We start from the raw sequence: 26467 nt of genomic DNA, 5'->3' as shown, positions 1-26467 counted from the left end.
ATTTTATTCATCAACAATACATTGGTCATATTGATTTAGTGACCAAGAAATATATCAATACATCAATATGTAGAAGTTAGCTGTTTTGAATATTTTTTCAACTAACCCGATAATTTTGTCCATTTAAACTGTAACGCCAGAATAAATCTCTTTACAAGATATTTTTAAACATTTTAAACCAATACAGAGCGTAAATGTAAATATCTTCAAGGGGGTGGTATATGTCAACTAATCAATATCTGTAATGTGCCCCGCTTGATACAATAAAGTCAAAGATCTAGCCGAGTGAAAATCATTTTGAATATTGAATGTCTTTATTTCCATACCTTTATCTTGCATGAGAACTTAGTTTTATTTTGACACCATTAACAAAAAAATGTGAAATTGATTCATTAGAAATGGGATTAATAGGTTATAAAGCTATTTGGAATTTTAATTAGCATTATCCTTTGACAGATTTATGGTATGTACCGACCTACTTCTATACGGAATTAATTGATGAGCAGATGAAGATTTAGCAGATTTGATTTTTGCACGAATGAAAAAAGATGAATAAAGTATTAAAGTTTGTTAAAAATAGTAGTTTTAGAAGGGGACCTCAGATAGCTTAAAATGAGACTTTACGTGGAATTCTAAAGGTAAATTTCAAGATTATGTTCTGTTGCCATTCTTAATGTAAAAAAGTGGAATTTTCATTTCTTATGTTGAAAACAACTTTTTAATTGAAATTAATTAATTTGTAGAATTGCTTTTTATTGCTCTATTATTACACACTGTGACTAAAAGATACGCTGTGTGATTATTTGTATTTATTTGTAAGTATTCATAGATGTTAAGTTAAAGGTCATCGTGTGAATCCTTTGATCCATAGAATATATAAACTATAAATTAATCCGGTTACAAGGCAACGGAGGCTAAATGTTTAAACAACTGACCGTTATCTTTTGGACACTTTAAAAATTGACCGTTATCTTTTGGACACTTTATACAAGTGATTATGCTTAGCTCAACTTAAATAGTCTTTTTAAGCCGATTTAATATAATAAATTAGTATTTAGTGAATTGTCCTACACTTATTTTATACAATGCATTTATTGTCATAAATTTGTTTGTAGATTCGATATGTGAATTTTTCGATATTTGATATCCTATTGTGGTTTTGTTGTTTATTAAAACCAATACTTATATTACGCGGTTAATACATGTATGTATATACGCAATGCTATTACTGTAAACCCAATATTGAGCTTTATAAGGTTCTAATATACCTAATTTGTCTATTTTTTATCATCAAAGGTATAAATACTTATTTTCTTTGCATTTCTGACGATCGTTTTAATGAACAACTAGTAAAGTTCTAGACCTTCGTTTCTTTTATATTAATACTTAAGTAATTTAATTGATTGAATGATTGGTAAAAATTTCTTCCGTATTGATGAAAAAAATAAGCACAGATAAAAGACTGTGACACAATTATAGTAATCTTATAATATAATCTTGCAAGTTGCCATTTATCACATGTTATCTAATATGTAGACGTTTATGGGGTATTTACACATTTATTAACATATTAATTCTTATCTATTATGGGACTGCCTGTATTTAGAATTTCAATTATAAACGGTATTTTATCAACGCTCTAATTTAACGCTATACAGACCAAAGTGCTTGGCATTCATTTCGTATATAGTATATAACATGTCCTAAACGTTTTGTTTTTACGGGCTGTCTTTTGTAAACCAGTTGTAATTGATACCCTTAATGCAGTGTGAAATTTGGCACATTTACTAGTCTTCAAATATACCAACTAATTTTGTTTCTATTTCACAATAGCTAATTTTAGGAACGTTAATGAATGGACTATCTTAAACGGTCTTCATACTAAGCATATTATATTACTATACACAAAATTAGTATAACAGACTACTTTCCATTGAAATATGTCTGGATATTTTCTTTATCTATTATATGATTTGCATTATAAAAATACATTTTCCGTAACAATAAATGCTGTGGCTATAAGAATTTTTAATGTTTTGGGCCATACTTAGTTTTATTTTAGAGTTTTTTGCCATTATGTCAATAACATTTTAGACAACCAAAGGCAAAAAGGAAACGAACACATAACGCGTAGTTTAAATGCTTAAATTCAGAAATAATCTATTTCATGACAAGAAATCATAAAATTGTTGCAATGTTTATATAGATTTCTATGTTCTACATGTATTAATGTCTGCGATGAACATTTAAAATCTTTTTTTTTTCTATAATATTTTCAGACATTCATACGGTTATGACATAAAATGAATCATTTGATTTGTGTTACGGTGACACAGCACCCTTGTTAAAATATCTTAGAGAACCAGTATTCAGTTTGACAAATGAGCCGCGACACGACAAAACCAACATAATGGGTTTGCGACCAGCATGGATCCAGACCAGCCTGCGCATCCGCGCAGTCTGATCAGGATCCATGCTGTTCGCTTACAAACCCTATAACAAGTAGAGACACTGATAGCGAACAGTATGGATCCTGATCAGACTGCGCGGATGCGCAGGCTGGTCTGGATCCATGCTGGTCGCAAACCCATTATGTTGGTTTTGTCGTGACACGGCTCAAATTAACGTCATTACACTCGTGTAACAAGGTTCACTAGCAACTTGGACTACATTCTTCTCCTCAATGTCAACAAGTTTTAGTAAACACAACAAATGAATTATTGATATGTTTGAACAATTCTTGGACAAAATATTAATGTAGCGGAGATTGACATCACAAGTTGACCACTGCAATCAATATTATCGTGACAAAGTCTAAGAGCTTTCTATAAGAATATTGCAATACCCTCCTGAGCAGACAATTATAAATGCTTGATTAACGAGCGTATGATGTATGACATAACAAATATGAGAAAACAGATTGATATTCTTATCATAGGATGGTAATAGAATCTGTTGATATTATGGTTTTAATTCGTAATTTCGATTTGCAGTTGATGATGTAAAAATGTACTTAACAAAACATATGATTTCTATTCCAGATCTGGTCAATAAGTAAGAAAATGCAAGGGACTGTTTTTATAGAGGAGCTGCAATAAGGACTTTATTAAAAGTAATCATGAACTGAAACTTTTAGAACTACAAAAATACTTTTCTAAAAAAACAAGGTTTATTCAAATGACGAAAATGTCTACCAAAACGCAGGATTCTGAAAGCGAAGATGAAACAGTGACGTCATCAGATTATTCAGAATCTTCAGATGATGAAAGCAGCGAACATGATCGAGATGATGCAAGTGACACAACTTCGTATCGCTCCCTTGCGTTTAGTGTGAAAAAGCATCGGTCCACCGCAATAGTTAAATCAAAGAAAAGCAAGAAAAGAGTTAGGTTTAAACCAGGCGATAGTCTTGTTTTGATATATGTTATACCTAATAGAGAAATGCTTGGGTTAAAAAGTGATTCCGAAAGTTCCGACTACGGTGACAGTGACGATGACAGTGATGATGAAGAAGATGATGACGATGACAACGATGATGATGACGAACAGGAAGACGATGACGAGGACGATGGAGATGACGATGATGATGATGATGATGAAAGTGATGAGGATAAAGATAGTAAACACAAATCAAAAAAGGATAAAACTGTAAAACCAAAACCTTTCGCGAAATTACTTGCGGTAAAACAGGTACATAGACGTAAATTTCCTGATTTACGTAGTAACGTTAAAAAAGTAAACGAAAGTTCAAGAACAAACAATTTGGATTTAGGTTCAAATCAAGCAACTTCAAAAAAGAAACAACGTTTAAAACCAACAAAGAATGAGAAAAAAGAAACCCCTAAACAATCGAAAAATGAAATAAGTGCAATTAATAAATCGAAACAGATAAAGAACAAGAAAAGTAAAACAAATGCAATTAAAGGAGATGTGATAAAGCCACACAAAAGCAAAAGAAATAGATCTCGATTGCTTGAAATACGTGCAACTGTTGAACCAGTGAGTAAAAATCAGGATAGTTCGGCATCTGGTGCAAAACTTACGTACAAAAATGATATTAAACCAAATGTGATAGACGTAAATGGTGCAGTTTCCTTAAACAACTCAACATCTCTTACTAACAGAACAAGGCTTCAACCAACATCGTTCAGGATTACTAAGTCAAGACCTAGTTCAGGTTCTGCAAAATCTAAAAACGGTTTGCCAGAAAGACCTGCAAAGATTGCACAAGTTGTTTCAGCTAGTTACGAGTCGCTTACCAGTGTTCTACCAACATCATATATCAATCTCAACTCCATACAAAACAAAACAGTTGACGAAACTATAAAACGCCTTGACCCAGAAAGTATGAATTCAAGTGGGAAAAAAAGTTACGCATGGCAAGTAGCTAATGGAACCATATCTAGTCAATCTTTACGCACACCAAGTATTCTCCCTTTCTTGGACAGTTTACAAAACTCTGTTTCAGAAAACAATACTCTTAAATTACCTACATGACTTTTCGTATGTTAGAAGAATATACCGTATAAGTGTTTTTTCTGCGGTAACTTTATTTTTTCTGTGGTCAGTTTCAGCACCGCAGAAATAAAAACCGCAGAATATGTGTCCATGTTTTGGTAAACAACATATAAGCTACCTAAGTTTGAAGCCAGCTAGACCTCAACAAGCCTCTAAATAAGTTACAGAATATCACTTACTAAGGAATAACAGCAAAGTCGTCTTTTTAAATTGTTAATGCTGAAGACTGAATACTGTTTAGGCGGGTGCTAGGGCTCATCAGAGATATTTCACCTTCCATGTTCTTTCGACAAGCCGAGTCTGCAATTTTTGTTTAAATTGCTCACAACGGATCTCTTCCTTCAAGAATTTTCTGTGCGCATTTTTGTTTTCAAACAAGTATAGAGATATATTAAATTTTTAGATTAGAGTGTTTACTTTAAACTCGTGCTTACAGATACAAACAACAATCGTTTTATATAAAATAAAGTGAGAAAAAGTAGTTGAACTTCAGGTTTTCACATTTAGAAAGAGATCCGGAAATTATAAGTTAGCTAAGAGTGCTGCAAATAGCTTGAATAAACAAACTGACTGATAAATCAATCTTCCTGAGATTTTAAATAAATCTCGAGGATTTATTTTGGTTTAAAAGGTTTTATGCATTAGATAACAATTTTGAATTTGTAAAAATCACGGTAGTTGAAGGGAATTCAATATTTATTTGATTTTTTTCTGTTTATGTGTATATTTGTGTTCAGAAATTTAACTTGATTTAAGTATCGTATTTATTTACGTACGTTTTATATATGTCTTGCATCTACGCATGTTTGATATACATGTTTACATAGTGTATTTATTTGTAATACATGATATTTGATCGTATAATATTAGAATTATATAATTAAATTTAGTACAACTTAAACAGTTTCCTTTTATGACATTTATGAATGGTGCCAAGTTAGAATTTCCATACAACAATAAGGCCCCAAAAATCCTTACATCATTATCTCACCAGGAACACAAAAAGTTGTATGTTTTAGATTATAATTATCGCACGTAAAATGTAAATCGTATACAAATGTAATACTTGAGAGAAAAAAAACACAAACAAAAACACAACAACATACTTTTGTATATACATCATTTATTGAAGATAAATTTATAGACAAGTGAAAAAGTTAAATAAGTCTTTCAGTGTATTGTTACACCCTAATGACTGACACTTCCTTGTAAAAGGATATACTTAAAACACTTAAAACTAAGCATATTCATCAACTTATTGTAGGTAATTATCATTCCAACCCAGTTTACTTGAATAAGTCAATCAACAATTGCACAAGTGTATCTTTAATAAGTTTTACCAAAAAGATCAATGAATCAACCCAAAGTGTTATTATGTTTTTCTGGTTCTTCCTGGTCTCTGAGTTTAATGTTAGTGTCGAGGGTGAAATATGGTGCTAAGGAACGTGAGGGACATTGCACTTTTCATTATATCTTTTGTCAATTACTTGTTTTTGTTTTCATTGCTCTAGTGGGACCTGCCGTTCCAGAATTTTAAAACACAGAATGAACAAAATGTATTGTAGGCACATTTTAATTACTTTTTCATTTTTATTACTTAGTCATAAGATGCTAACTTGATCTTAAATGTTAAAAATTGAAGGGATACAAAATTATCCAATCAAAATAACTTTATGTGTATAGTTGCTTTTGGGGTTAAGTTTTATCAAAGAACTTTTAGATAGTTTCTGCTTTAGTTGATCTTATCAAATTTCAATTACACTATTTGACTTGTCAGATCCGCCCTTTATGTTCTATATCTATAAAACTGATACTAAATTTCATTTTATAGATATCAAAAGAAAGATAAATTTGAATGAAATCAAATATTTGAGTTATACGGTTAATAAGTCTTCAGAACGATCAAGATCATATGTTCCTTATTCATTTTTGTGAAAGTTTTATTACATTGTCGTGACAAAAGATCCCCATTTAATTTCACCGAATAAACACAGATACACGAGGAGACAAGACACCCTTTATGTACAAGGTTGTTCACAAGAATAATCAAATTAATATGATGGGAAAATAAAAAAGTAATAAATAATTTCTTCACTAAATGAAATTGAAATATACGAATCTTTTATTTGGTCAAACTTATTCACGTATCAAAAGTTCCAAAATCAATAATCCAATCAAATTTGGTAGAACACATTGAAAGAAAGTTTCAGACTTACAATTCCAACGCCGATGTTAATAGATTCACAACGACAAACATTAATCAAACTGGCAGATTGAAATTTTTACCGAGTTAAATAGTCAGTAAATTGAATATAAAAAAACCTTTACGGAGTAAAATAGATGAAATATATCTATTTGTTTAAATGTATAAATCATAACACTTAGTAAAAAATAAAATGTATTCTAAAGAAAACACACACTGTTATATATGGGTGAATTCACACAGCGGCGGCATGTATCCTCAATACTTTGATAGACGGAAAGAGCATCTTATTTTAAGAATGATAATTATAATAATGATAAAACATCAAAGGTTGTGTTAAGTTGTAAAAATATGAAAATATCAGCTGCATCAACTATTGATGTAATTTTTTTTATAAATATATTGATCACAGCATGCAATCATGTATATCAGCATTTCTAACACATGTTGGTTTGCAATAAACTTTCATAATCATTTCATCTCTTCCTCAATCTGAGAATATTTATTTCACCAAACCCTATTTGTATAAAGTGCCCCTGTGAAAACAAGTTTATTGAATATGTAATAAACTGAAATCATTTCAAGTCTAATCCTATGCAAATAAGATAAAGATCAATATTACTTAACTAAATGAAATTCATTTTTATTTTCGCATGAAATCGAAAAACGTTTAAATTCACATTTGCAATGCATTTCATAGAAGGAAAATAAAAAAAGATGTGAAAACAATGATGACTATTTCTATAGAATAGTCTCTGTTATTTGGGGAACAACTTATACCCTGCCCTGGTTATGACGTAGGTACTGTATCTACGTCATATCCTTTTAACGCTGGCGTCGAATATTGTAACAAGGAAGAAATGAGTTGTTGAAAAAAATGGAAAAAATCGCTGATCAAAACAGCAATCGATAGTAATATCTTCTAGATATGAATCGATAAGACGTCGGTGATTTTCTGTGTGCCCTATAAGCAGCAATTTTGTTGATATTTTCCACGATTGAAGCGGATTTGTTCTTGATGTCTTTGGTGGGAACATGGAACACTGAATCTAGTAGGATATTATATGGACAGAGAAGTTTTCTTATTCAATTTCAGATTTAGATCTTCAACAGATTGTTGTCGAGAACAGTTTAAATTTAAATTATTTATATTCATTGTTTTGTGAATTGTACTTTGTCTAGCTTTATGCTGACTGCTGTCGTAAATTGACAATTTTACTATGACGATCCATGGATCTACTCTCACCCACGGCTATTCATTTAGCTATGTCTGTATTTCGCTATAATGTTAAATCATTCGCGGTGTATTAGTAACTGATGGTAACGATGATGATTGTAATGAAAACCTTTAAAAAAATATGATAGATCTACATAAATTATACGATGATCTAGCTAGGTCAGTAGGTGCACTGCTATTTTCAATGGCGTTAAGAATGGTGGAAGCAAGAAATATTTGTTAACTTGTGCTAATTGTCCTGAATTAGGAAAAAATGTGTCTATTAATCTAACAGGTTCATAATAAATCAGTTATTATTAGCTAATCAGTTTTAAAATATATTTTATTTGCTTTTAAATCTTCAAAATTAATAGATCTATAATTTTTTTTTTTGCTGGACGAGATTGGAAGAATGTGATTAAAGACAATACACTACTGGTCTGTATGGGAAATGTGGAAATAAATGCATGGTGATCAGCAGCGTCTTGTGAGGACTCCTGACATTTGATGAATTGTTGTATGAGATAAATTGGTGACTGATGTTAGTAGAGCTAGTAGTTTAGTTCCTTTACAGTATTAGGTGAGGTATTTCCTGTTTAAAATGTTTATTTTATACATTATTTTTACAATGTGAAACCTAGGTTTAGATCTACAAGTTGAACAAATTAATTATTCAGTTATATTTCAGTATTTGTTATCATAGATGTGAATACATTGCCTTATTTTAGGGCCTATTGTTTTCATGGTAAAATTAAGTATGCATAATAAGCAAATTATGTTGGATAGAAGGGGTTAAAATCACATTAAATAGAAATTGATAAATTAATAATGAACAAATAATTAAAAGATGCAGACTTCAATGCAACATCAGTCACATGAGTAAGATATTAGATAATAATAATTATAGTAAATTAATAAACATTATATAAAAATAAAATAATAACAATAAATTAATAGTAATAATAATGAATTGATAATACAAATGTATTAATAATAATAAATTATTAATGATGATGATAATAATAATAATAAATAAGTAATAATAATAATGAATTGATAATAGTAATAATAATAATAATGATGATGATGATGTGATCTAATGATAATAATAAGACAATCATGAATTCATAATTATAATAATAATAAAAATAAATTATTAATAATAATAAATTAATAATAATAATAATTTTAATTAGACTATGTTGTTTATAATTTATAACATGCTTGTAATGCCATCATGGGCATATTGCCTTATGGAATAAAAGAATAAACTACTTAAACTAAACTATAATTCATGGTGTAGGCTACATTACAGTACAGATTTATAACAAATTATATTTGTCACACAATTTATTGCAATTTTGAGTTGACAAGTTGTAGTTCACTTTTCATTGTAAAATTTATTTTCCATTGCACCTTTTATTTACTTTACACAACATAAAAAGATAAATATTTTAATATAATAAATGGATAGCTAATTTATTAAATGATTGTGAACCTCTTTTGATGATTTAGTCATAGTGAACACCATCCAAATATAAAACTTTAAATTTGAAAGTATATCATTTACTTTTTATTTTTTCTTATAGTTTTGACACTAGATCTACTCATAATTAAACTTAAAACTTTTATTTTAGAGGGTAGAAGTTTTAAATTTAGAGGTTAAACGTTTTTCCATTTCTTTAGGATTTCTTATAATCTCATGCTATATGATAGGTACTCATTCCCTAAGCTAGTGATAAAAGTGAACACGCTTCTTAAATTTTAGTGTTAAACACTGTTGATAATATTTACACAAAATCATGCATTCAACTTTAACTTTTCTTTGTTGAATGTTGTTCAAAGGAAAATCATTCAAGACAATTTCTCTTGGCTTTAGTATAATACTCAACTTTGGTTGAATTGCAAGACCAATTTTTATGTAAACTATATAGAGAATGTGAGGTTTGATATTTAAAAAGTTAATATAAATCGTCTTACTTTAATTTCCGTGATGAAACAATATTTTATTGTGAAAAGTACACCCTATTAAATTTCAAAATAAACATGGTTATGATATTAAAATGACATTGTGCCTATTTTGTCATGGTCAAGTTATGCTGAATTGACTTCATGTTTCAAATAATTGACTGAAAAAAAGGTTATTGACCTACAGCTGATATTTTAAAATGTTAAGGATAAAATATAAGTATGCATAAAATATAAAAAGACTGTCCCAAACTTTTATAAATTGAACATTTTGGGTAATTTCCAATGGCATTGATTTATCGTTCATAAATGGAAAGTACATAATCATTATAAAAATTGAAAGGAATTATGGCAAGATTTAAACTTATTTGACTTTCACCTGTTCACTCATTATAATTAAAGCCTTGGATGGGCATTATGCATTATGTCAAAAATATCTATTACATACTGTTTAATACTGTTTACATTCTATTAGTGTCAATTAAATGTACTAATATTTTTTATAATTTTGTAATAAATTATTATGCACTTCAGAGTCCATCTAAGCTCTTGATATTTATATAATTTTGTTCTTAAAATGATTGCCTTTTATCTTCATGGTAATAAACTTTGTTGATTTCTGTCTGGATTATTTTATTAACAATAAACATAATAAGGCACATAAAAAACACTAACTTTACAATGTTTAAATAAAATGATGCAAATACTTTGGCAATGTTCTAAGGTTTCACTTTGTTCAAAACTTAAATTACCATATTATTAGGCTATTATTGTTTTTCAGCAGCTACTTAATTTGATAATCAAAAATGTCTTGGCTGAAAATCAGCAAATGCTTTCTGTATTGCAGATAGATTAATGAATGTGGCTTTCAATTAAAAATAAAATGTAAATACATGTGTATTATTATAATCAATGTTTATTTAAGTCTATTAATTGGTTGAATTGACTAATAACCAATACAGAATCAAACAACTTTTAACTGACAGTATAGCTGGATGCTGCAAACTGACCAGTGAAAGAATATTTTTGTGTAATTGCTGATAACACTGGCAGTAGAATTTATGTCCAACAAAAAGCTTTAAACCATTATTCTTGGAGTTTGGGAATTTAGTATGTTTTTGGCCAATAAAGATATTTTATTAGTAAATATTCCATGAAATCTATAAATTGATTCAAATCTTTTTACAGCTCAGTTAAGTATATTAGTATAAGTACCTATTTTAAATAAGCGCTTCACACAGTTGTAAGAAAGACAGTCCAGGACTGACCAGGATGGGTGGTGTGAAATGCTGCAAATTGAAAAATATAGCTCGAAACCTATGTTCAATTGTGGCAACCTATGTACAATTGTGGGGTAAAAAATTAGGACAATTTCTAACACGTTAATATTGCATGCTATTCTAATGTCAATAGGTGTTAAGCATACTAAAATGTAATAAAAGTGTTCTGCCTTGTCGACGATATGATGCATTAAATTGTTGCTAGTTTTCTTTTACCGCATGGAGTGTAAGTGTTTACATCATGCGATTTAAAAACAAATGGAAACCTGATTAATGTAACATTATTAAACATGTTGGTTGAATTGGAAGGATTCGAACCCATGGAATGCAATTGGAAATATCTGCTCTCAGAGTCATGCAGGTCTCACGATCTTGATGGTCACTATTGTATTGGGCATGTGTTTTCGGCGCGTTGGTTGGTGGCTGCCCCCGGGGGACCCTCGCCCACTTTGCGGCCCTCCAGCCCTTCAGAACCATAATATTGAAAATTGGTGAAAAAATGTTGGGGTTATGGAGTTCAATTATTATTAAGATGAGTGCTGAAAAATGTGCAGCGAGTTGCATACCTTTACTAAATATGTATATATATAAATCAATTTTTTATTTTTTGTGGGAAATGAAGGTAATTGAATTAAAAGCATATACCAAATATTAAAACATGTTTCAAATGAAAAATACTGCAGTTTAAATGGTTTTGGGGGGTGGGAGGGTTGTGGGGGTGGGTGGCTGATCAGCGCGCCGAACACCTATGACATAGAGTGGTTCAGGAAAGGTATATTTGAAAAGTTGATGTGTTGATGCATAATTTATAGTTAAGTTGATTGAATGCACTTATTGTATACATGTATCTAGCACATATTTGAAGCAGTTTTGAACGTTATTGCAATTGATATCTCGAAAAACATGCACTGTCAAATGTATATACATTTAGCTAGCACATATTTGGAGCAGTTTTGAATGCTTTTGAATAATTCATGTCAAGAGAAATGGCACTGAACTCGAGATCTTGATGGTTACTACCCAAATTATTGTGTTTCAGATAGTGTCATATTTGATTTATGAGCGCTAGTATATGCATATTTGTTGGAATGCTGCTTTATTTGCTAAGATGAATTACCTACATGGCAGTGTTGTATTATAAATCATAGAATGGCTGGGCACGACTAATTTTTTTTTAAGTATTCAATTCGCCGGAGCCAATAATAGTATGATATTGGCGAAGCCAATATTGTATGTTATTGGCGGAGCCTTCGACTGGAAAACGGGAAATCTCCCGTTCACCATCCGAAGTCTAGTGGCGGCCGGCGAATAGACATTTTGTGATACTGGCGATACTGGTTTCTGCTTCCCAGAACCAATTTCGCGCAACAGTGTCAATGCTGTGTTGTTGCTCATATACATTTGTGAAAATTGACTATTTTGTGAATGAAGAATTGAAAGACTAGTATTGCTTTGATCAATTATTTTCTAGAACATACTGTTCCAAAAAAGCTATACAGTTTGTTCCATTTTGCTTGTTTTGATTTTGTGTCATTTGTTTGCTTTGCTATGGATGCCCTAACAGGGTTTTGTATGCCCGGTATCCAAACCTTTTGGCTTTTATTAATGGAGTCGTGCCCATAAAATGCCAAAGATAAACTAAGACATTACTCAGTGAGATAAATTACATATGCCACTATGTATGACTATAAAATAAAATTAGTTAAAGTATGATATTGTTTTGTTGTTGTCCCTAATAATGATGACTATTTCTATAGAATAGTCTCTGTTATTTGGGGAACAACTTATACCCTGCCCTGGTTATGACGTAGGTACTGTATCTACGTCATATCCTTTTAACGCTGGCGTCGAATATTGTAACAAGGAAGAAATGAGTTGTTGAAAAAACCCACCCGCCCTCCTCGTCAATTATGAGTGTGAAGTGTCAAAGATTTGAGCTTAAATTTAATACTAGTGTCATGCTTGTTTTGTTGTTTCTGTCCTCTTTTGATGTTTTCAGATTAGCCAACATAAGCGACGTGTTTCAAGACAGCTAGCCCTACTAAATACCACGGAAGAGGTATCTTTTAGGAAAACTGCTTGGGCCAAAACCACCAGTAGAGAGAATTCGACAACGGTGCGACTCCAGAGATGTGTTCTATGAACTTTCAAATACTAGATTTCACATGTTGTGTCTGCTAAATTTGCATTTTGCGGCCGGCGAATAGACATTTTGTGATACTGGCGATACTGGTTTCTGCTTCCCAGAACCAATTTCGCGCAACAGTGTCAATGCTGTGTTGTTGCTCATATACATTTGTGAAAATTGACTATTTTGTGAATGAAGAATTGAAAGACTAGTATTGCTTTGATCAATTATTTTCTAGAACATACTGTTCCAAAAAGCTATACAGTTTGTTCCATTTGCTTGTTTTGATTTTGTGTCATTTGTTTGCTTTGCTATGGATGCCCTAACAGGGTTTTGTATGCCCGGTATCCAAACCTTTTGGCTTTTATTAATGGAGTCGTGCCCATAAAATGCCAAAGATAAACCAAAGACATTACTCAGTGAGATAAATTACATATGCCACTATGTATGACTATAAAATAAAATTAGTTAAAGTATGATATTGTTTTGTTGTTGTCCCTAATAATTTCATTTTATCCTTGTGAACATAAATGCTTAGAAATTTAGACTGTATTGCATAAATACTATGTGCTGTTTACAAAAGTTAATCCGTATACATTGTATATCATTTGAATAAAAATAGTAATGATTTTAAAGGGATACTCAGGCAGAATAAAGACAAAAATATAAAAATTATCTTCTGTACTCAAATCACACTAAAATGACATTTCTTTAAGTCCCAGCATGAATTTCTGTATACATTCTATATATTTTGGGTTTGAAGCTTGAAAATAACTATATATGTTGTACGAAATTTAGACGCCAACAGAATCCCCGAATAGTTAAAAAACAAGTCATGTGATTTGAACAAACCCTGGAAGTTACAATAACAGGTGTGGATATTGTATGATTGAAATAAGTCTAAGTAATTGATTGGACATGTACTTTAACGTTTCCAGAGTACACAGTGACAACTATTGTTAAATCTTAGTGCTCTAACCTGACCCACGCGGGTCAAGTTAGGAAAACACCATTTTATTCTTTACATGGAGCAAAGTTTTGTTTCTTTGACTGTTTAGTGTATTTATTTTGAGGACATTTACAGAATAAATAATGAAAAATTCAAAACTAAGATATGAAAATTTTGCCTGTGTCTCCCTTTAAAGTTTAATTTGAAATAAACAAAGTTATTAAATGTAGAAAACGCTGCCGTTTTGACTGCCACAATTATTGTAAGTAAATGTATATTTTAAGTTAAATCTTATGTTCATGATGACTGCTTCAAAATAGATTGTAAGTATTTGCCTAAACCTGAACCAATCAAATTAGATTGGCAGTAAATTGATTATGTCAGTACTGATGTCAGGTTTCTGTTCTTGTAACGATGTAGCACCTGTTTTGGCTCTATTTCCCCTTTGAATATTCATTGAAAATAAAACCCTGATAAAAATCAGAACTTCATTAAAGTTTTCTATTACTTTTGTGCGCTCTATCTCTGATATCGCAATATTTCTGATTATAAATTTGTTCTATTAGCTTAAAGACACAAGTATTTGTTCAAAAAGTAATCAAGAAAACATCGAGAAAAGGAAGATTGTTATAGAGCAAATACTGGTAAAGTATCTTAATCAGGTGTGTGCAGGTTAATGTGATGCTGAAGGATCATTTATTTATTTTAAATCTTCCCCTCCTTCAAAAATGTTAGAACTGGTACTGCCGAATAATATTTAAACATTTTTTATTTTTATCTGGCATTCTTAAATGGTGACTGGTTTCCTACACGACCGAAATAAAGATGATAACCTTTAATGTCTAATGTCGATAATGTACGAGTAGGATTTATCTAATGACATTTTTGACACAACTGATCATCTTAAATAAATGTTGACTGACACTTTGACGTTTCAAAAGCTTGGATTGTTTCATGTCCTTGCGGCCTTATCAAACTGCATCGAGGGTAAACTATCTAAAATGTGAAGAAGCATTGCACAACATAGTCCCATGAATCAGAACAAGCACAGAAGTTCCAGTCATGACCTTGTGACTAGCAAAATGCTAAAACAACTTACTAGGTTGATTTAGTTTTTCACTCTTAATTTTTAGATACATAGAATAAATGGCTTACCACTACCGTCCACGAATACGGTTCAATAAAACCGAGTCTGCATTGTTTTCAATATCCTATTATTGTCGTATCATCGATGTTTGTATCGTGCGGATCTGTACAATATATTGTTGCGTACAATCAGGGATGTAATATTTCCGATTCTTAAAAATCTTCTATTTGATGTTTTAATTGTTGGGTGACTTCAGTATGACCTTTGTTGTGATATGAATGTTTCATAAAATAGTGCCCCTTAAAATTCCATTTTATTTAGTCCCGTTCTTTGTTTTCTTGTCGTCACGCATTCTTTAACTTCGGGATCATGCACCGCTATTCGTGGAATGGAAAGAATACTTTATAGTCACCGCTGTATGACGAATGCATTTGCGGATGTTAGTTTACGACTTTCATGTTTTTTTTTATCTGCTTAAGCCGATGCTAGTTAATGGCAGCTTACACAAACCACAATCGTCCTTGAACAGTTTTACTGCCAAGAAACAAAGTACATGTAATAACAATGTTTCAGCCTCCAAAACAGTTTCCATTAATATATTAATACCATTTAAGGGTAACGGTGGCCTGCTGATTAAGGTGTCGGCCTCTCAACCTAGAGATCACCTAAGGTGATTAATATAAGTTGCAAAAACTTGTTTCGCAATCGAGCTTAAATAAATTTGTTTAAACCAATGTAGCCATAGAAATAAGAGGAAAATTGATTTTGTATTAATAAAGATTCTTAAGGCTGTTTTCTCTTTTTTAATTTGTAACCTGTATGTATTACAGATAAATATATATTAGCTTTCGATAAAATCTTTTTAAAATAATGAAATTGTTTTAATCAGGAAATATTAATTAATAAGAAATGTATTAATCTATTCACAGTCAAATACATTTTGTATTTGTTAGTATCTAACAATTTTTAATAGAAGGGAAGTAAGACAGAGTAAAGTCCTTTCTCCAAAGTATGTAAAATTTCTGTATATTTCGTTCGTAAATGTGTATCCATCCTATTTGAACCTGATTTATTCAGGGAGACAGTATGGTTATATAACAGAATAACAGGGTCTTGATAACACAGTTAACACAAGTCATAACCAGACAAAACCAAAATGAGGAACACCAAGTGAGCTTTCGGAGTATTGTATTTGTTACCTCCCTTGATCATCTCTATAATGAAAACTGAGTTTTGCCACTGGTTGTACACATATGCAAAGGTATCTAACAATTTGTTTAAAGTAGTGTCACGAAGAAAAATGGTCGGATTTTGTATGTTTTGAAAAATAAATATGTTATAAACTTTGAGGAATTTGAATGAATACTACAATGTTTTCCTGCGTTGACGTATTGTCAGGCAGTTGACTAACATTGGCCATACCTGTTATGGGTCTTCTTTTTTAAAATATTTCTTGCATTTTCGAATAACTTTAGTCTTGTTTAAATACGCATTTACTGATTTGCCTTTAGGTGTAGCAACTTGACTGGATGAACTATGACTTGTGAAAATATTGCAAACATTACCTATTGGACTCTAATGATCTACTTTGCAATGTATTGTTCATTGCCAGACTTGGTTGATTTAAATTGAAGTGAAGTTTTCGTTTGAGTTAAATATTAAATCTAATCACCATTGGTGACATTTACTTACATGTATAGCTACTCCGTAATCTCAATTTAAAATTATTTGGCGAAGGAACTTTCAGTTCCTAAATGCATATTTGAACAGTCCTTTCTCGTTTGTTTTTGCATTATGACCTAGAGCATGTGCAAAATAGCGTAAAGGTGTTCAAATGTTTTTCAAGAAGCTGCCCGTGAATGAACTATAGAGTCATTTATAAACAGATTAAATTGTTTGTTTTTAAGGGAACAAAAGGAAACAGCTTATCCAACAGAACAACTTTTTTTTACAAATATTTTTTCTTTCAACATTTTGAACTTTTAAACAGATTTAACAAATACAGTTGAGCAAAATAAAGAAACAGAATACTATGAAAATCTACTAGTATATTGTTTTCTATGACTGTAGTCTTGACTAAACTATATTTTAGTGTCCATAATGTGACGGTAATACTGTGTTTTATAAAATGAGTATATCACAATAAATAAGATTGTTTCTAGCATACCACAACATATCACAAATTTAATGTTATATAAAATATATCCACTCTAACAAAACAAAACATTTCTTGACGTAATTCCATTACCGAGGATTGTGTTTAATGTTAAACATAGGAAAATGTTCATAAACATCTTAAATTATCTCAAGATTATCTCATAATTATCTCATAATTAACCAGTTATTTCTCTCTGTTCCATACTTCTGACTTAAAGCCCACTCTGAAAATGTAAAATAATAGAACATTTAGCATAATATAATGGTGAAATTATTTATACGTTGAAATGTACAATGATCATAACCATTTTACAACAAAATTGCTATAATGTGTTTAAATATCAGCATTTTATAGTACATATTTATTAGTTACTATGCTATAATAAGAGAAGAAAGAATCCAAAAGTGTTGGACATAGACATTTATATTTTACATTGCATTACCTAAGGAATTTTTTATGAAACCGTTTCATTTAATCATTAAATTTTGTAAACATAAATGTTGAACAGTATATGTGTGTTAATATATTTCACAAAAAGCAACCTGTCTGTGATAATATGTGTGTATTAGAAAATAAACAAAAAATAACTGTGCTAATAAATAAGTGCAGTGTTTTTTCTAAAATTATTCACACAACTTTTCCCAGACGTTTTGAATTGTTAAAGCCCTATAGTAGCTAAAAATCAGTCTTAAATTTCGGGAGTATTTATATTAGCCTTATACTTTTTAATTTGCAATCAGGTCTGATTTCCTGTATACATTTCGCGTCCAATCAAATCTTTCTCGAGAAATGCTGCCTGTTTAAATCGAATATATATATTTAGTTTGTTAAAGATATATTATATGAAATCATATTGAAAATGGAAAATGGTCCGTGTTTTGATAACCTGTGATATTTCTCTTAAATGTTCCTGTGAATACTACACAAAATCCTTTCCCTTTACTTCAATAAGTAACATGATATTTTATTAGATCTATGATATACATATTATGCATATAAAACTGTAGCAATATGGATGAAGCCCATCACCAATACCCTAACACCTCTCCAGCTTATACAGAAGCATTTCTAGCCAGTAATGTCTCCACTAATAGATTTACCCAAAATGCACTGTTTAACTGTTTTTGAAAAGTGATGAAATGCGTTCTTCTTAGTTAAAGTTTATGGTTTTAGAAATTACCAATCTGAAATTTTAAAGATCTTTTGTAAAATTATTTTGGATTACTATATTAGTGCATAGTTTTGGTATCATTTGTGAAGACATTACTCGTCTCGTGATGGTAGCAGCATTTGGATACCTTTTGTCTACCTGTTTCTCTAAATGTACTAGCGGGCATATCAGTTCTACTGCGAGCAAATACTGGCGCTTGATGAACGTTCGAAACTCCTTGTTGCTGGGAAATGTTTACTTGAGTAGCTAAACAGGCAAATGTTTTTGTGAGCAATATATTAGTACTTTTTTTATAATCAATCATGCTTCTATGACCCACTTCACGAGGGAAAATACTAATATCAAGAACTGTGGCAAGGGAGCTAACTATGCTATGTATTAAGCATTTTGGTATATTTTACATTGTCATAAACAGTATTCATATGAATAAGGATACTATTACAGCAACCATAATTATATTGTTTTCGACATATTCTAGTTAGGCAGTTTCTAGCATTTTCTTACATAATTAATAAAATAAGTTTGTATGATAAGTTGAAAAGAACCTAAATACTATATCCCGACTAGTTTTTGATCTGTTTTTACGAGCATACATTATACCTACTGGCGTCCTTTAGAATCCTTTAACAGATAGTAGCATTGTTCAAAATAAAAACTATCCTTCTCAATAACTTTAAGACTGCACATTTAATAGAAATGTGTGAGAACATAATACATATTTGTACTGAAAAGGACAAAAAAAATAAATAGCTGAGTAATCATATATTTGAGTCTATATATCCCCCATGCTGCCATAGGCATCTCTACATTACGATAATATTTCATTATATGAAAGAGCATTATTAGATCAAACTGTGGTAACAAAATATTTAAAAAAATTATAAAGGGTAATAAATGGATGTATTAAAAACGATGAAGGATCGCAAAATTCGTGAACTAAAGTTCTAAACTATACATTTTTAAAGTGTATGGTGTCGGTCATGACACACGGTATGGGTTTTACAACCTCAAGCTTACTTCTTAGTACAATATATTATATTCTAGAATGTGTAATGTTAGATTTAAAATATTTTGTTAAACTCGACATAAATGCTTCCGTTCATAATATTTCAATATTGCGTTTACTTCTGTTTTGTAAATTGATATCAATTTATTTAAAGCAGTAAAGTGTTTTACAATAATTTAACAATAGTTCACGAGCTATCCGATATATCAACGTTGTTGTGAAGTTTGGGGATAGGAAAGAAATGAGCTAAATAACAATCATTGTGAATGAATTCAAAATCAAAACGTGGTCGAGTATAGAGAACAAGGTCGATATAAGTTTTTGTTTGTTTCACACACTCTTACTACGACATGCGGAAGCGACATTTCCTTATACCTTGCCCCAAGACACAAAGTCGGGCATATCGGATTTACTCCGCCAAACAGTTGGACGTTCTCGGTGAAACTCGTTCATAGCTAATGCTTCAGATTTACCTGGGCCTAACATGAAAATTTCAAGGAATATTTGGTAAAAACGGCTTTACGACAATAAAGTTATGTAAGCAAACTTATGTTGGTAAACCGTATAAATGAATATCTGTTTTATGAAAGTTATAATGTTCTGTATCTTATATTTTTATTAAAATATATCCGTTAGTAGTACCAGTGATATTACGGATATTAAGACATGTAAGAATTTTAGTTTAGGGAAGGGAGAGAATCTTGTTTTACCGATATATAATGATGAGTTTCTCATTTATGATATTGACCAAGGGTATATTTTGTCCAACCAGAGGCTATACATTAAAGCATTAATATCTATGTTAAACTATATTTTGCATATACTATAAGTAAATATGTCTCACTATCTACATCCATTAGTAAATAATGGTGTTTATTATTCATAAATATATACATATATAGTAATTAGAATACAGTCATTTTGTGGGCATAGAACGACCTAAAATTTATGATTCTTGATTTATTATCAGTAATGAAAGACGACTTTAACACAACAGAAGTAAGTGACAATAGGAAGTGAGAAGTAACACTGGAAGCTCATTCAGTGAAAGTTATATAAGTGATTCAATTAATCATTGTGAACCGGCTCAGGAAATTTATAACGTAATCACCTGCTTCAGAATAGACGATAGCGTTTTTGTTTTCAATTTAGATTGTCAACTTTTTTCATTTGAGAAAACAAATGAGCCGCGTCACGACAAAACCAACATAATGGGTTTGCGACCAGCATGGATCCAGACCAGCCTGCGCATCCGCGCAGTCTGATCAGGATCCATGCTGTTCGCTTACCAACTCTATTACAAGTGGAGACATTGACAGCGCACAGCATGGATCTTGATCAGACTGCGCGGATCCGCAGGCTAGTCTGGATCCATGCTGGTCGCAAACCCATTATGTTGGTTTTGTCGTGACGCGGCTCAAATGTCGTTCGGATGAAAATTTAATGTTTCTTTAATGACTTAACATTGACATATATTCCTTACCACTTGGTCTTGCCTGTTGTGTTGGAGTGATGTAACGTGATTTTATCTGACCAACTTTAGGTTGTATTAAGTTTCCTCCAGGAATTTCATCCATTTTCACTCCATCAGCCCATCTTATAACCCCTGTGTAATGTAAATCGTACAGTGTGATTTAACATCAAATATCGCAATACAGAAAATAATTATATGTGGGACAGTCATTACTGCTTAGTGGGAACCACAAGCATCCAGCAAAATTATCTGCTTTTATCATTATATCATGTTATTGGTTTATGTTAATGGAGAAATACATAGAGGATATTCAAGTTTTTTCTATAAATACATGATTTATTTTCATCGAGTGGTATGAAAATAAATATTTCATGAGTGGCGGTAGCCACGAGTGAAATATGGTAATTTTCATGCCACAAGATGAAAATCAATCATGTATTTATAGAAAAAAAACTTGAATTTTCTGTTTATTATATACATTTTTCTCTTTCTGGACATTAAAATTTGAAAGACTTTCCCTTAAATTTTAAGTACTGGCAGAATTTAAAAGAAAGTAGTCCGGCAAGGCACCAGTGAAAATACGGAAAATATGTTTCACTGCAGTGAAAAATAAATTTTTACAGTGAAAATACGGAAAATGAAAATACGCATTTTATTTCATCAATATTTCTCAATATTTCATTTAAAAGTATATAATAAAATGTTTTTTTCTCTCCTCGTCTTAAATCAAAGTAGTCTTGCACTTACCATCAACAAACACAATTCTAGCGCCGCCAGCCTGCAAGACTTCTTTCACGTGTCTCCAACTTCCTCCTGCACGACCATGACGTAATCTAAAATATGACATGATTAAAACAAATGTGTCATTGCAACATTTGATATCTGAATTATCATCGACTATATTCATGAACATTTCTTTCAACCCTTTTGTAAGAAATGCTGAGGGCAGTATATAATACTACAGATATTATGATAAAACATACATGAAAGAACATAAGCGAAGTTAAGAATAGAAGAAAGAAAATACCTTAGATATAATATTGACTTCCTATGTTAACAAAACTGAGTAAGTAAAGATAAGGATGCAGGTGTTTCGTAAATGCAGAATATACTCTATAAACGTATTGGACTCAGGACGGCCACGAAAGAATTAAATGTCGTGTTTATAAACATGGTATGGTTTATTATTTTACCTGGCTGGACCAAAGTCCGGATAGCTAGCTGACGGCCACTGTTTGCTGACTTGGTTGAACGATTTGTGGAAATCATCATACCCGGCGGTATCGTTATATCTCAAATGTACAGGAACAGTTTCATCAATCTAGTAACAATAAGAGATAACAAGAACATGTTTACCTAGCAACCTATTGTTTCATCATTATCATTATTACTAGTAGCATCCAAATCAGTAATCTATGCACCAATGTTTAAATTGCACCACTTATGATCATTGTAAGAGAGTAACCTCAAAATGAACTTATCACTGAAGGCCATTTAATAAGTTCATTGTAACAGATTAGAGGTACTTAAGTTGTGGTAATCTTTAAAGTCTCGTTGATATTACAGGTTGGAAATCATGTTTTAAACATGATCTTTTAATTTCAAAAGAATTTTATACGTTTCATACCATGGCATAAGTTTGGCAAACTACAGGAAATTCAATTTAAATCATACAGTTTCTTTCAATAATAACTTTGCTTTTATAAGTAAACATGTGTGTGACGTCAGTTGCTTATAAATGCTTGATAGTCAATAAATCAATAATAATAATAATAATAATAATAATAATAATAATAATAATAATAATAATAATAATAATAATAATAATAATAATAATAATAATAATAATAATAATAATAATGATAATAATAATAATCAGTAATAGTATGATAAATAAAAACCTTTGAGACTTACACATGCCTGTGGGGCTGTCACATTATATAACATTGGATCTGGCCCATATTGCTCTCCATGACCTCTTAGATCCTCCATTGACCTTGACCCTGCTGATAACGCTGGTTGTCTTGGAAATGCTGCGTTTCCTTGCATTGCTATGGCAAATGTTTGTGGAAGTGGTTCTTTTCTGTAAGCTTGTCCGGAACCTTTTCTGTTCATCCATTGTGACATAAGTGAGTAACTTGTTCTGTGAAGAAGAAACTGTTGGTATATACATTTATTATTTCATAAGTAACTGTAGGCCTACTGTAGCTCATGTCAAAGCGTGAAGTTTATGTTAATTTAATTAGATCCAAATGAAAACAGTTACTTGATATATTATTTATTAAATGAACATGCCACGTCTTCATCTAAATATAAGTTACTAGTATTAGACATTTTTCAGTGCAAAGGCATACACAATGATGTTTTTATAATATGTCTCAGTTGAACTAGGAGGATCTTGCGTGTTTATATTTTATACATGTAGTCATTAGATTTTATGAATAATCATAATTAGATGACATGTATAAATAAAAATATGTTATCATACAATATCACATTACTGTAATCTCAAGCCATTTTAACTTTAATACTTGTACATGTATAATTAATTGCCTAACTGACTTTAAATAGTTTAAATACAAGTTATTTTACATTCCTTACTCTTTAAGATATTACAAAAGCTTATCTTGATCGAAATGTTTTCATTGATTTCATGATATAAATAGAGTTTTATTTATTTTGTGTGTTCTTTATTTCAAAATCTGACATGTATATGTTCATTGGAATTTAAAAAAGAATTTTTAAAGAATTAAAAAGATTAATGTAAGTTAGGATTATATATCTGGTGAAGTAAAAAGGAAATTCAACAATTGATTGAACTTTTCCTTTCAATGGTTTGATTAACTAGCTGCAATAAACGTATATCTGGCAGACTTTCAATTGAGGTTTTGTCGTAATAAATTGTTAATAAGTTTTAGTTTTTGATTTTTTGTCTGAAGCAAATAACATGATCTGTGACAAGCATATTAAACGACATATATGTCAAAGTCCGTCGTCACGTAAACAGTACCGAATAGATAAGATCTATCATTTTTATTTCCCCTTAATTTATTAGAATTTTATGTTGTTGAATGAGCACGTGAAGATGTTTTCCCCTAATTTAAACATACATTAGAACACATTTTTAAGTAGATAGCATAGTTGTATACATATACTGGTACTAGAAGTCATCAAACATCATTCTTTTTTTAAAAAGATAAGAATGGGTTAGGTACATTATTTCTAGAACATTTAGACACTAACTAGACTTCCGTAGCTTTTTTTCCTGATAATATATGTAGATATGGGCTCCATTACACTTCGGCTAAATGTAATATAAATTTAATCAGTTGCAAAAGAAAGTGTGTACTTTGTTAATTGGAAATCTGTTAACATGCATTTATGCAAAATAATGGCAAAACATTTGGTATTAAAATTTGCAGAAATTTATAGATCATACAATGGTGTAATTTGTATTGAAATTTTATAATTATCAGAATTTTAGTTTCGTGTAAATAGAGGAAGGCTGAAAAGTAAAAGTTGCAGAATTGGGCTTTTTAACTTTTGTGTTTCGTAATGTGACCATTAAGCTGTATCCAGTGCCTTCATCTCATCTATAGATTAAGGAAAGTATTCGAGACTGCTTGTTGCATGCATTACGTTTTACACGTAACCAAAGTTAACAATAACAATCAAAGTTCAATTCAATGTAAACTATCGTGTAGTCAATACATTTTTGCAAATTATGATACCAAACGTGCCAATATTTTGCCTAAATGAGTTTACAAAATTGTCCTTGTAACCAAGTTCATACTTTTATTTTGCATTTGCAACTCAGTATGTGTGAACATATTTCATTCAATATCACACATGAACAAATACTAGAAGACTTGGAAGTCACTCGCAAACAAAACGTCGAACGCTGATTCATCGTCCAAACAACAAGACAAGTAACTTCCAGACAAAGCAACCATTTGTTATACAGTATTTAACGATCTACAAAAAGAAATTGTTATACATAAAACTATTTGATTTTTTTCAAAACAGTTAAAATTGAAAGGAAATAAAAATCTTTATATTTTGTGTTCAAATGAAAGCAGGTATTTTAAAATCATATTTATGGTGACAATCAATAGGTGTCTTAGATAACGTAGTTGATTAAATACAATAAAATGTTTTACTGTATTTTGTATGACGAATGAAATAGAAACTTACCATCTGGACATTCTCAACATGTACGTTAGTAGAAATCAGACTAAGAAAGCGTAAATGACGATATGTAAGAAAGAAGTATAAAATAAGTAATTCAATCAACAAGTTTATTCATTATTCACGTGAACTTTTTTTAGCTGTTTGCTTTATGTCAGACAAGACAGATACAAAAGTTTGGGTGTATAGACGATTATGTGAGATTAAAAAAGGTTCAGTTTAATAGTTTTTTGACTGATCTAAGATATTTAGAAAAACACATTATACTTATACAGATCTTACCTACGTTTAAACATTCAAAGTGTTATACTTATGAATGCGTAAAGAATTTAATTTTAAACTTACCTGAAACGATTGTCTGTCCGCGTTGGACGATACGTTGTTTTTCTAAAGTCCATAGACATGGTTATATTTTGTCTATTATAAAATAAATTAATTAAACGAATATATTTAAACTTCTATTTATTTATCCATCCACTTCGGTACTGAGTGTTTTAAATAAGCTACTTTGCTTTTTGTACTTTAAATACATTTAAACTTTAAGTCTAATCTCTTCCAAATCACCAAATCTAATTACGGCTGCAATAGCAGACGATATATCGATCTCCCCTGACGACATGAATGGATTCGTCCACCCGGGATATAGAACACTACCGTCATTCACAAAAAGACAATTGGACTGTGTAATATACATTGAATGGTTACTCAATGAAAACTGTCATAAATGTGATATTTTTGTTTGAAAAAAATATTTATGTATGTCACGTAAGTAAACTGTGACAATGCATTTTTACGAACACTTTTTCTCATAGTAAGCAAGCAGTAAAAAACATTATTCATTTGTTACTTTAAATTTGACAAATCTTTCGAACAAAACACTAACAGTCAAAAATGGTTGTTTTATCTAACAAATAATCTTTCAAAAAACAACAACACTATTTTAATATTCTGAAATGTTAAAAATGCAACTTTACCGGAGGTACCTTAAACATAAGAAATTGTTTCGATAGACAAAATGAGACTGACTTATATACATACATGTATGGTTTTTACTCGTACGTTAACGAAGTGCGTCAATACATACGAGTATACCTTTTTATATTCTATAAGACCATTTTTTT

The 26467-nt window shown here is 30.7% G+C and overlaps 2 protein-coding genes across 8 annotated transcripts; one reads left to right on the top strand and one right to left on the bottom strand.

Moving 5' to 3' along the window:
• Positions 1-259: 259 nt before the first annotated feature.
• On the top strand, positions 260-5408 carry LOC132748827 (serine/threonine-protein kinase pakF-like). 2 transcript variants are annotated; one of them, XM_060738473.1, is made up of 2 exons: positions 260-463; positions 3042-5408. In XM_060738473.1, the coding sequence occupies exon 2, from the start codon at positions 3178-3180 to the stop codon at positions 4495-4497; it is 1320 nt and encodes a 439-aa protein (XP_060594456.1). In that variant the 5' UTR covers positions 260-463; positions 3042-3177; the 3' UTR covers positions 4498-5408. The 2 variants fall into 2 exon arrangements, with proteins under 2 accessions (XP_060594456.1, XP_060594457.1); XM_060738474.1 differs by having other exon boundaries at positions 260-638.
• Positions 5409-17279: 11871 nt separating this feature from the next.
• LOC132748825 (uncharacterized) lies at positions 17280-25966 on the bottom strand. 6 transcript variants are annotated; one of them, XM_060738469.1, is made up of 7 exons: positions 25692-25966; positions 23073-23301; positions 22352-22479; positions 21906-21991; positions 21168-21290; positions 20029-20163; positions 17280-17730 (listed from the first exon to the last, which is right to left on the bottom strand). In XM_060738469.1, the coding sequence occupies exons 1-6, from the start codon at positions 25748-25750 to the stop codon at positions 20054-20056; spliced, it is 735 nt and encodes a 244-aa protein (XP_060594452.1). In that variant the 5' UTR covers positions 25751-25966; the 3' UTR covers positions 17280-17730; positions 20029-20053. The 6 variants fall into 6 exon arrangements, with proteins under 6 accessions (XP_060594452.1, XP_060594451.1, XP_060594455.1 ...); XM_060738468.1 differs by having other exon boundaries at positions 20060-20163; XM_060738472.1 differs by lacking the exon at positions 20029-20163 and adding an exon at positions 19279-19299 and having other exon boundaries at positions 25692-25963.
• Positions 25967-26467: the final 501 nt, after the last annotated feature.

This window comes from Ruditapes philippinarum, unplaced genomic scaffold, assembly GCF_026571515.1.
Source record: "Ruditapes philippinarum isolate M1 unplaced genomic scaffold, ASM2657151v2 ctg832_1_1_1_1, whole genome shotgun sequence".
Taxonomy (NCBI): domain Eukaryota; kingdom Metazoa; phylum Mollusca; class Bivalvia; order Venerida; family Veneridae; genus Ruditapes; species Ruditapes philippinarum.
This window is presented reverse-complemented; position numbering and strand designations above follow the sequence as displayed.